At 41.4% G+C, this 12,572-nt stretch overlaps 1 protein-coding gene across 4 annotated transcripts in view; it reads right to left on the bottom strand.

Annotated features, from left to right (window-relative positions):
• CACNA2D1 (calcium voltage-gated channel auxiliary subunit alpha2delta 1) overlaps window positions 1-12,572 on the bottom strand; it is a 336,443-nt gene that overhangs the window by 278,463 nt on the left and 45,408 nt on the right. For all 4 annotated transcript variants that reach the window (XM_039353434.1, XM_039353435.1, XM_039353436.1 and 1 more), the window contains exons 2-3: window positions 9,447-9,528; window positions 2,129-2,245 (exon numbers count right to left, since the gene is read on the bottom strand). In XM_039353434.1, coding sequence (XP_039209368.1) covers window positions 2,129-2,245; window positions 9,447-9,528 — 199 coding nt within the window. The remainder of the gene's footprint in view (window positions 1-2,128; window positions 2,246-9,446; window positions 9,529-12,572) is intronic.

Genomic DNA, 12,572 nt, shown 5'->3' with positions numbered 1-12,572 from the left:
ACCTGCCTCCAGAAGCGGTGAATGCTCCAACACTGGAAGTTTTTAAGAAGAAACTGGACAGCCATTTGTCCAAAATGGTATAGGGTTACCTGCCTGAGCAGGGGGTTGGACTTGATGACCTCCAAGGTCCCTTCAAACTTTATTATTATTATTATTATTGTTGTCGTTGTTGTTGTTGTTGTCATTGTTATATTATAATAAAAGAGCTAAAGGCGGTTGCAACGGTGCAACTAAACCAGTAATTAAGGTATCCTGTTACCATGAGTGATAAAGATGATTTGAATTAATAATTGCTTTCCTCCCAAGTTGTTTATCTGTTACGATCGATCCCACAAGTAGATCACTGTACACTTTTCCTTATGACACCCAAAACAGTAACTGCAGAAAATTTCTTGGAAACAGCTAAACATTTGTTTCCATTTTTCTGTTTGTCCACATCATAAGAAACAAAGACAGCCATAGTTTGCAAGCCAGCTCATTACCTCTATTAATGACTAGGGACAGAGGAAACAAGTACAATTAAGAATTAAACTACAGTTCTGATAACAGCAGTACCTAACATGAAAAAAAAACATTGAGAACTATCAGTGGTACAAACTGTTGTTCAAGACAATATTGCTTGTAATGCATTTTACATTGCCAGCCTCTACAATCCCACAAAATTTCCCAAGAGCAATGGAATGTATTTATGAAAGAAATAAATACATTTGTCTTCTGTTTGCTATCATATTTTGCATTGTCTTATTGGGTTTTGAGATATTTAATTAGGATGGGCATCCAGGAAATTCATGTGCTTTGACAATACAAATATCCCATGAGCTATTTGGCAGCTGGGTGGGTGGAATCATGGCCTGTCAATCAAAATCCAAGCATCTGCCCTTTTATGCAAACAAATGAGCTGATTTTGCACCACAGAAATATACAACCTCGTTCTGTATTGCAGACACAGAAGGATATTCATGAATTCTCAAGCAAACTTAATACAAATGCTGATATTTGGACCTTGCAAATACTTTGAAAGATGAGATCTGGAAGAGGTGAGACAATCCCCAAACCATCTTTTTCTTAATCACTTACATCCCAGCTGAGCAACTGTAAATTATTCTATCGACTAATAAGTTTCCAACTTATTTCTGTTCACTTATCCTATGTTGTGGGGAGAGATTTGTATCCTTAATCCGTGCTTCTCCTAACTCACAAAACATGCACCCACACAATTTTATGATGTGTGTGAAAACAGACCGTGTGGCTAGCTGTCCATCATATATCTACCACTCCACTGTTGTAAGTTCTATATTTTTCATCCAACATATTTTTCAATGAGCCCTTACAAACCACTTTTTCGGGGATCATTAAAGCAGCCGTCTCTTTCACTAGCCTTGTCCAGCTGTTTCAGAAGATGCTGTTGGCCATCTCTGTAACCCAAAACCCCCTTTTCTGGGGGTGACATAGGAAGGGGAGAGTTCAGGTAGTCCTTGACTCACGACCACCACTGAGACCAAAAATTCACGTTCTTAAGCGAGAAATTTGTTCAGTGAATTTTGTCCCACTTTACGACCTTTCTTGCCACAGTTGTTAAGGGAATCGCTACAATTGTTAAGGTAGCAACCCGGTTGTTAAGCGAATCTGCCTTCCCCATTGACTTTGCTTGTCAGTAGGTCACAAAAGGGGGTCACATGATCCCCGGAACACTGTAACGGTCATAAATATGAGTCAGTTGCCCAGCATCTGAATTTTGATCATGTGACCATGAGGAGGCTGCGACGGTCCTAAGTGTGAAAAATGGTCATCGGCCACTTTTTTCAGTGCCGTTGTAACTTTGAACGGTCACTAAATGAACCGTTATAAGTTGAGGGCTCTCTGTAATGTGGTCGTGCATGCCCCCAGTTTGGCCAGACTTCTGAAGCAGCTACACAAACCAAAAGATGTGGCTGCTTTAAACCTTCATAAATGCTTTGTACACACTCTTCATGTCTTTTACCTCTGCACGTTTGAAGAACTGGCACAGCTTTAACAAATATAAATACACAAAATATGTTAACGGAATGTGAAGATGAAAGTTGAAGACTAAAGTGCAATTCGGCATCCATTTCAGAATCAAGACAAGACAACACGAGCCTTTACTTACCACCAAAGCTGTCGATCTGTTACTCAGGAGCTTCTCAATGTCTTGAGCAGCACTTTCCACTAACTGCCGGGCGTTGTTGGCTTCCACTGTGTATAAGTGTTTGTTACGCTGATAGATCTGAAGAAGGAAACAAAACAGGAGACCTGAATAATAAGAATAAGAATAATAAAGTTCTGTAGAGAAGATAGATTAATGCAGAGTTTCTCAGCCTTGGCAACTGCTAAGCTGTTAAGTGAGCTTTGCCCCATTGTACGACTTTTCTTGACACAGCTGTTAAGTGAATCTCTGCAGTTATTAAGTCAGTAACACGGTTGTTAAGTGAATCTGCCTTCCCCATGGACTGCTTGTCAGAAGGTCACAAAAGAGGATCACATGAGTCTGGGACACTGCAACTGTCATAAATATGAGTCAGTTACCAAGTTCTGAATTTGGATGGGTGTGTTGCAATGGTTATTATAAGAGCCGAGGTGGCGCAGCAGTTAGAGTGCAGTACCGCAGGCCACTTTAGCTGACTGTGTTCAGCAGGTCAGCGGGATAGGTAAAATGAGGACCCAGATTGTTGGAGGCAACGTAAATATATATATACATTGCTTACTGGTGTACACCGCTTAGAGAGTGCTTGCACTTAAAGCGGCATATAAGTCTCATAAATAAATAAATAAAATAAAATATTAGTGTGAAAAAGTCATAAGTCATTGTTTTTGGTGCTGGTGTAACTTCCAACTGCCTCTAAACAAATAGTTGTAAGTTGAGGAAGACCTGTATTCATAGAATGAAGCAAGAGTAAGCATACCTGATAATCTGACAAAACAGGATCTATTATGTCATCTTTGTTCGTGTGTTGAGGGCACTCAACACTCAAAAGCCTGGAGAAGGTCTTACCACAAACAATAAATCCATTTTTTATTATGGTCACAGACCAAAGTTAGTTCTATAGCAGGGGTGTCAAACTCAATTTCATTGAGAGCCGCATCAGCATTGCAGTTGCCCTTGGGGGGGTTGGGGTTGGCCAGGGTGTGTGTGGCCTACTGGGTGGGCATAGATGGAGTGGGTATGGCCTACTGGGTGGGTATGGCCAGCTCTACATCGTTCTCCCCATTGCCTGCTGAAACCCCTCCCCCGGAGCCCATGAAGCCAGATATGTGAAGTAGGTGAGGGCCATTTGCTGGCCACTTTCAGGGATGGTGCATTTCTTCATTCCTCACAAAAGGTGACACCTCCCCAGCATGCACCCAGGGGGCGGGGCCAACACGGCAGGGGCTGGTTCCTCGCTGTTTCCAGACGGCCTTGTGGAGCTAAGACTGAATGCGTTTCAGCATAGAGGGTCACCACAAAATTGTACATTGGCTCCCGGCCAGCCTGGGCCAGGGCCAAGGCAGTGGGGGCCATTCCCTCACTGTTTCCAGGATGGCTTCACGGGCCACATGAAACTACTTCGCGGGCTGCATCCGGTCCCCGGGCCTTGTGTTTGACATGTCTGCTCTATAGGCTCCTTCAGCAAATTTAAGGCCTTGAAAATCAGAATTTTAAATCTCAAAAAAGAGGGAGCTCTAACTCTTGCTAAATTACAGTTTTCAGCACTCCTGAGTGGCATTCCTACCGCTGAGGAATCTGATGTTGTAATTAGCAATGGTCAAACCCTTTCTATTTTAAAGAACACAAAATGTACCCAGTACAGAGATGGATTCCTGCATCTTCATGGCAACCAAAATAATGGCCTTTTAGAAAAGGTTTGGGAGAAAACTAGGCTTAGATTTATCTCTGGATAGTACCCTTTGTATATCATTTTCTAAAGCAGAATTCTTGCTTGGGGCTTAGTCTATAAACAGACTGTATAGAAGGTTGTATGAGATGACATGAAGGATTTAAGCCATAGTATTGTTATATCTTCTTGGGCTCCAAGATCACCACAGACGGGGACTGCAGCCAAGAAATTGCTTGCTCCCGGGGAGGAAAGCTATGGCAAATCTAGACAGCATACTAAAAAGCAGAGACATCACCCTGCCAACAAAAGTGCGTATAGTCAAGGCCATGGTTTTCCCAGTTGCAATGTATGGCTGTGAAAGTTGAACCATAAGAAAGGCAAAGATTTGAGGTCTTTGAACTATGGTGATGGAGAAGACTCCTGTGAGTCCCCTGGACTGCAAGGTGATCAAACCGGTCTGTCCTAGAGGAGATCAACCCCGACTGCTCTTTAGAAGGCCAGATCCTGAAGATGAAACTCAAGTATTTTGGCCACCTAATGAGAAGTAAGGACTCACTGGAGAAGAGCCTAATTCTGGGAAAGATTGAGGGCAAGAGAAGAAGGGGACAACAGAGAATGAGGTGGCTGGATGGAGTCACTAAAGCAGTAGGCATGAGCTTAAATGGACTCCAGGAGATGATAGAGGACAGGAAGGCCTGGAGGAACATTGGCCATGGAGTCGTGATGGGTCGGACATGACTTCGCAACTAACAACAACATTGTTATATCAGGAGGCATGATGGCTCAGTGGTTAAAGATACTGAGCTTGTCAGCTGGAAAGTTCGAGACCCAAGCACCACATGATGGGTGAGCTCCTGTTTCTTGCCTCAGTTCCTGCCTACCTAAGTAGTTCGAAAGCATGCAAATGCGAGTAGAGAAATAGGTACCACTTTGGTGGGAAGGTAACAGCATTCCGCGCACCTTTGGCATATAGTCATACTGGCCACATGAACAGAGATAATGTCTTCAGACAACACTGGCTTTCTGGAGATGAGCACTGTGCCCTAGAGTCAGACACAACTGGACATTATTGTCGTACCATGAACAGGAATCTCTTTGACAGAGATTGTGAACCTTTGTTGAGCAATGCCATTAAGACGACATGAAGGAACAACATTGTTGGGACGCATCGAAGCAACAAATTAATTACAAGTAAAATGCATTGCCTCCTTGAGAAATCTATGGGCAAGGTCTGAAGAAAAAGGAAACAATCGAATCAATTATAATGAATAGGTGCTTTATTACCGACGTCACCCAGATCTATAACAATATCTTAAGGCGAAGTGAACGAGCAAGAAAAAAATGTATTGATGAAGTCAACAGATGGCATGATTTTCTATAGGCATTGTGCTTCTGCTAAGTGGGTGTCACATTGTCTTATGAGAAGCCAGCCCAGGCAGCACAAACAGAGAAAGGTCCAACATTAATTCATTGGACAACTTCCAATGCTTCTGGCATTACACATTTCACAAAGAAAAAAATGACTTGATTTGGCAACTATCAATATATCCCAACGCCAGCGCATCTGAATTGTTTTATTGTGGCTTTGTATTTTGGGGACATAAATAGTTCTGTTCATCAATTCTTTGATAATATGTTAATAAAGGTGGAATCAGCATGGGTAGTAAATGTATTTATAAAATGCTATAACAGAATAACAGAAGAGTTGGAAGGGATCTTGGGGGATCTTCTAGTCCAACCCCCTGCTAAAACAAGAGATCTTATACCCGTGGTGGCAAACCTATGGTACATGTGCCATAGATGGCACACAGAGCCCTTTCTGTGGGCACACGCGCCGTTGCCCCAGTCCTAGTCCTTCAGCTGGGTTTTATAAAACCTTTTCGCTTTAGGCCTCCACCATCATGTGCAAAAAAAAAAAGGTTCAATCAATAAATCAATTTCAACTTCTCGCAAGAAAAAAAGATCTCGCAAAGTTGGAATTGATTGATTGAACTTTTTAGTCCCACAAGTCTGCCGTTACCACCGCAGCTACGCCCACCCACTGGGCCATGCCCACCCAATGGGCCACGCCCACCCAATGGGCCATGCCTACCCAGCACCTGACGATACATAAGTGGGTTTTGGGTTGCAGTTTGGGCACTCGGTCTCTAAAAGGTTCGCCATCACTGTCCTATACCATTCGACACAAGTGGCTATCCAATCTCTTCTTAAAAGCCTTCACTGATGGAGCACCCACAACTTCTGGGGGCAAGCCGTTCCACTGATTAATTGTTCTCACCGTCAACGGCCACAACTTTGCAAATAAAAGTGGTCTGAACATTGTGGAAATTTCAGTTCCATCAGAGCGGTGGGTCCTGTAGCTTTTATGTATTCGTTAAAGTTAGTGAATTTGCGATACCTCAATTCAAAAACTATTGCAGTATAAGGCATCATTTGGGCTAGCTCAAGGGTACAAACAGACAAACAGATAATCACCATGAGAGTTTTTGTATTATATACATATAATTACAGAGAATATTAGGAATGTTAGTAATGTTAAGGTTTTTCAAAATACCTGGTCTTTCATTTATGGAAAGAACAATAAATAAATCTTAAAATCAAATAAAGCCTATCATTTCATGATTTTTTTTAAAAAAAAAAGAATATGCTTTAGTACTGGGCATACTTACTGTAATACTCATATAATACTGTATCAAAAAGATATGTCATATATTTTGTCTATAATATATATATGATTTGTCTATGTTGCCTATAATATATATATAACATCTTATATGTGATATATACAGTAATTCTCGACTTATAACAGTTCATTTAGTGACCGTTCGAAATTACAACAGCACTGAAAAAAGTGACTTATGACCATTTTTCACACTTATGACCATTGCAGCATCCCCAGGATGATCAAAATTCAGACACTTGGCAACTGGTTCATATTTATGACAGTCGCAGTGTCCCAGGGTTACGTGATCACCTTTTGTGAGCTTCTGACAAGCCAAGATTCACTTAACCAGCTTGTTACTGAACAATTGCAATGGGTCACTTAACAAGGAAGGCAAGCAAGGTTATAAAATGGGGCAAAACTCATTTAACAATTGTCTCACTTAGCAACATAAATTTGGGGCTCATTTGTGGTCATACGTTGAGGACTACCTGCACAATATTGTGTATATTTTATTTGTTTTTATTTATTTGAATTAAATGTATTTGCCACCCATCTCAATCTCAAAGTGATAGCAATAAATTTGATTTGTGCTAGATAACAAATGGGTTTATTCAGTGCTAGAGGCAGAATCAAAAATGAGCTTATGCGGTTTTAGTTTTAACTAAGCATTCACAAAAATCCAGACCTGTTGGCTTTTTGTTCACATGAATTTGCACCTTGACTTAAAAATTGCAGGGAAAGAAGCCTGGCTCCTGGAACTGCTAAGAATAAATCTTCCGTCTGAATTATTATTCATGTGTTTTCTCGGCTGACTGAATTAATGAAGGATCGTGTGGTACCAAGCATTGTACGTACATCATCCTGTACATAAAGAAAGTCACTGTTTGATAAGGTTCATGAAATGAGTCTCTGAAAATGTTTGAAACTGTGTGCTGATTTATTATGACGCAGGCAAAGAATCACAGAAGAACCATCTGAATGACATCTATTTCTAATTCTGACATCTAATGGAATTTCATAAAAACAGCAATAGTGTTAAGATATTTAATTTAATGGCTGAAAGAATAAAGTGTATAATGAGCCCCAACACACAGCTGGAGTTGATTGAGTGGAGAATGTAGGCTCCTGCTTGAGGCAATCTACATTATGATTGGCTGCTGCCTTTTTTTCTTCTGCTCTGTACACTTTTTGATTTACCTCATGATGTTCCTGACTATCTTGTCTGCTTATGCATGAAGCAATCTATGCTGTGATTGGTTGCTGTGGGTGTAAAGGGGGAGTTTCCCTTTTTTCCTGCCTTTTTTCTTCTCTGTGCTCTGTACACTTTTGGATTTACTTCATGACTATCTTATCTGCTCAATCTACCTTATGATTGGTTGCAATCTACCTTATGATTGGTTGCTAGGTGTAAAGGGAGAGTTTCCCTTTTTTCCTGCCTTTTTGCTTCTCTGTGCTCTGTACACTTTTGGATTTACCTCATGACTACCTTATTTGCTCATGCTTGAGGCAATCTACGTTATGATTGGTTGCTAGGTATAAAGGGGGAGTTTCCCTTTTTCCTGCCTTTTTTCTTCTCTGTGCTCTGTACATTTTTTGATTTACCTCATGACTATCTTTTCTGCTCATGCATGAGGCAATCTACGTTATGATTGGTTGCTGGGTATAAAGGAGGAGTTTCCCTTTTTTCCCCAACTTTTTCTTCTCTGTGCTCTATATGCTGTTCTGTGATTTACCTGACGATTTACCACATGGTATATTAGCATCTCTTGACTTCATTGGGACACCGGCTGTGCAATTCCTTGACAAATAGGATTCCCTGCTCCTATTTTTAGCGGCTCAGTTACCCTAACAGACTTAATAAAATGTGACAAAGTACCCTGCAGAAAATTAATTGATAGTGAAGTCTACGCAATCAACGCTCCACCATAAAATTATACAGAGATATTAAAATAAAAACCCCTTTGAATAACGCTTGTCTAGCCAGGGCCTTTATTGAGCATGAAGGTTTAATTATTTGCGCATTGTAGACAGCGCACGTTTGCTAATTAGATCAGAAAAACACTGCAGTTGACAAGGCACACTTAATGGTCAGTTAATGAGCCACTCGGAGCAATGAGTAATTCGTATATACAGAGAAACATGTCAAATGCACCTAGAAGTTAGACCCACTTTGGCAGGAGAAAGATAAAGAAACTTAGTTGAAGCTACACACAATGGCAAAATACAAAATTTTATATTTAAAGACAATATCTATGGAGATTCCCAGTCACGGTTGTCCCAAAGGTGCTTTTGAAAGAACCAACTGAACGTTCTTTGTTTTTCCTTGAAGACATTTCGTTTCTCATCCAACAAGCTTCTTCAGTTCTGACTGAATGGTGGAGGATGGAAGGATGTATATTCCTTGCAGTCATCTGGTTATTAGCACTCCTTCTGAGGGTTGTTGAGGCCATACCTGTGTTCCGCAACACAGTCCTTTAAGTAGTTCTAAGAGGGTTACACGCCCATTTGTCCTATTCGGGTGACGCTGAGGGCACAGATAGACCTCCAAGTGGCCTCAACAACTCACAGAAAGAGCACTAACGACCAGATGACTGGAAGCGATATAAATCCTTCTATCCTCCACCATTCAGTCTGAACCAAAGAAGCTTCACATGATCGAAAGAGGAATGTACAGCTAGTCCTTGACTTGTGACCACAATTTTGAACAGCCACTAAGTGAATTGTAAGTTGAGAACTACCTGTAAAACAATCCTTTGTTTCATTTAAGACAGGGGTTCTCAACCTTGGCAACTTTAAGACTTGTGGACTTCTGGGAGTTGAAGTCCACAAGCCTTAAAGTTGCCAAGGTTGAGAACCGCTGATTTAAGAGAAGGACGTTCGTAAAATTCATCTATTATGCCAATGAGTGCCCCTCATTGCTAAAGGAAAGCCCAAGTAGAACCACTTACTTGAACGAGTTCATCCACCCCACTGGCTGTTCTCACAAGCCGCACGAGGTCTTCCTGCATCATGTCCACCCACCGTTTTATCCTACAGAAATGGAAGAGAAAGAGAAGAAAGAGGGCTCATCAGATCAGTGGCGCACAGCTAGGAAGATCAGAGGGATGCAGAAGGCCTGACAGATTATTTTCCATGGGGGGGCAGAGGCTGACTCAAGAGGTTCCTTTGATAGTGCTGGGAAGCTGCTCTGGTCCCTTTTTTCTATCCCATTCTTCTTCTGCTTGCTCGGTATCTCCTGTAAAAACTTGGCACGTTTGGATGTGAGCAAATCTGCATTTTTAGATTCGGGCAAATTTCTTTTCCTAGTAGACTAAAGGCAGCAAAATATTGTCTATCAGCTGTAAGAAAATGGCAGTGAATAGTCAAAACAAATTTATTAAAAATTTCTTCCTTCTTTCCTTCCTTCCTTCTCACAGCTTTCCTTTCCTTTCTTTTCTTTTTCCCTTTCTCATTTTTCTTCCTTCTTTTTCCTTTCTTTTCCCTCATTCCTTTTCTTCCCACTTCTCCATCCTTCCTTCTTTCCTTCCTTCCTTCCATCCATCCTTCCTTCCTTCCTTCCTTCCATCCATCCTTCCTTCCTTCCTCCACAGCCTTGTTTCCTGCTTTTTTCCTTTCCCATTTTCCTTCCTTTTTTCCTCTCTTTTCCCTCCTTCCTTTTCTTCCCCTTTTTTCTTCCTTTCCTTCCTTTTCTTCCTTTCCTTCCTCCCTCCTTCCATTCCCTCCCTCCCTTCCTTCCTTCCTTCCTTCCTTCCTTTCCCTTATCACTATATTAATAAATTACAAGAGGGTTTTTATATATATACTGGCCTAAGGCCATAATTAAGTTACCTTCTTTTCATATTTCAAATTCATGCCCAAGTAGAAGGTGTTTTATTTGACGTGTGGAACATATTCAGTATCTCCCTTGCTTTTATTTTGCTTTCTTCTTCTCTCTCCTTTGCCACCTTTTAAGATCAGAGAAGCAGAAAACCTTCTGCAGCCTTTGAATTCTTTACTCTTTTTTTTACTTTCTTTACTTTTTTACTTAACAGCCTCTTGGGATCTCTTCTGAGAGCCCCCATCTGATCTGAGCGATCCAGTGATTGAAAATTATTCAAGCAGTTTCTTTTCTGTGCATGTGAAAAGGAGCTAAGCTCAGCGGTACCCACAAGGGGTAGGTCAAAAGCAGAAAGATCAAAATCAAACCAATTACTTTTACAGTAATTGGCCAAAAAAAAAAAAAAAGGAATTCCAGTTTTTAAACTGCAAACAATAAAGTGATTTCTGCATTTACCAATTCCTCACTGCAAGAATGCCCAGGTATTGACATTGGTTTAAATCAGAAAATAGTGCCTCTGTGTAAATCGTGGCCAGAAACTGATTAATTTATTCCATCTAATAAATAAACTAACAGCCAGGAAGCCCAAGACTCCACCTCATCCTAATTCAGCAGAGGAAATAAAATGATGTTATTTTCACAAATGAAGATAAATGAGGCCTGAGTCACTGGTAAGGGAAGAGCAAGCAATTTTAGCGTTAATGGCAGCATAAATTTTGACTTTCTTTTCACCCATTCTAGAACAGAGCTGGGAGCCAAAGATTACAGGTAGTCCTCAACTTACGACAGTTTGTTTACTGACCGTTCAACATTACAACGGCACTGATAAAAGTGACTTATGACCGCTTTTCGTACTTGTGACCCTTGCCGCATCCCAATGGTCGTGTGATTTACATTCAGATGCTTAACAACTGGTCCCTATTTATGACGGTGTCCCGGGGTCACGTGATCCATTTTCACAACCTTCTGACCAGCAATTTAAGAACCGTATTGCTAACTTAACAACTGCAGTGATGCACTTAGCAGCTGTGTCGAGAAAAGTCGTAAAATGGGACAAAACTCACTTCACAAATGTCTCACTTTGCAACATAAAATTCTGAGCTCGGCTGCAGTCTTAATTCGAGGATTGCCTGTACTAGAGAATAATTGAAACAACTTAGAATTGGCTAGAGCAGGAGAGCAGCCAGCTGCAAACAGCTGCCTTAGATGCAAACAGGAAGCTGTCCGTCCAGAACATGTTGTAAGATCTTCCACAGGAAGACAACAGAATAAGATCCCGATGGTGTTGATTTTTGCAGGCTCACTGCTTCGGCCTCTTGCTTTGCCGTGAAAAGCATGCATAATGCACGAGTCAAGGATGGGCACAGCTTGAAGAAAAAATAAATAAATTCACAAAGAAAGAGAGAGAGAGAGAGAGAGAGAGAGAGAGAGAGAGAGAGAGAGAGAGAGAGAGAAAGAGAGAGAGAGACATTATAGGCATCAGGATTATATCTGCAATGATTAGAAGCAAGGGTTTCCCTTGTGTATTATGTAACACAAGCGTTGTAGGAAGAAAAGATTGAATCAGCATGTAAAAAACAAGCAGAGAGAGATGGAGGGAAAAAGGATCACTTTACAACAAGGGTGGGCACTTGTCCCCATCAGTCTCCATCGGCTCCCTGAAGCCCCTTAATATGGGACATTTAGGGTTAAACTTCAAAAGTGAAATTTTGATGCTAAAACCAAGGTGGAAATGATGGTACATTTTCTGCATAGGGTGCAAACAACCGCCCAGTAAAGCCTTCTCCAGAGCCCTAAATCTTTAAAAACTGGGGGAGGGGGAATGAGGGCCTAGCAATCATTTTGGGGGGAGGGGTTAGGCTTCACTCAGGCAAATTGTGCAAGTAGATGGGTGACAGAAAGAGATCTTTTGATCAAGTTGCTTTATTGCTGCAATAAATTTCCTATTCAGGGGTAGGCAACCTTGGCTCTCATGCTTTGTCATAGGTTGACAGGGGTTAATCCTTCAACCAGAACAGCAAGGGTCCTTGTGCACTGTTACTGTGATGGACCACTCTGATCTCTTGCCGTTGCCCACTTTAGTCCTCAGAGGTGACCTCCTGCAGATTATCAGCTTGTTAGGAGGCTGAGCTGGACCATAATCCAGAAAATGTGTCCTACATGTGACTATAAAGATTCTCAATCATCCAGGTCAGGGATGGCGAACCTTTTAGAGACCAAGTGCCCAAAACCCGCCCCCCACCCCCGTCCCTGCTCT

This window comes from Crotalus tigris, unplaced genomic scaffold, assembly GCF_016545835.1.
Source record: "Crotalus tigris isolate CLP2741 ecotype Arizona unplaced genomic scaffold, ASM1654583v1 scf7180000018523.1292444, whole genome shotgun sequence".
NCBI lineage: Eukaryota > Metazoa > Chordata > Lepidosauria > Squamata > Viperidae > Crotalus > Crotalus tigris.
The sequence above is the reverse complement of the archived record's forward strand: the minus strand, read 5'-3'. Positions and strand labels throughout refer to the sequence as shown.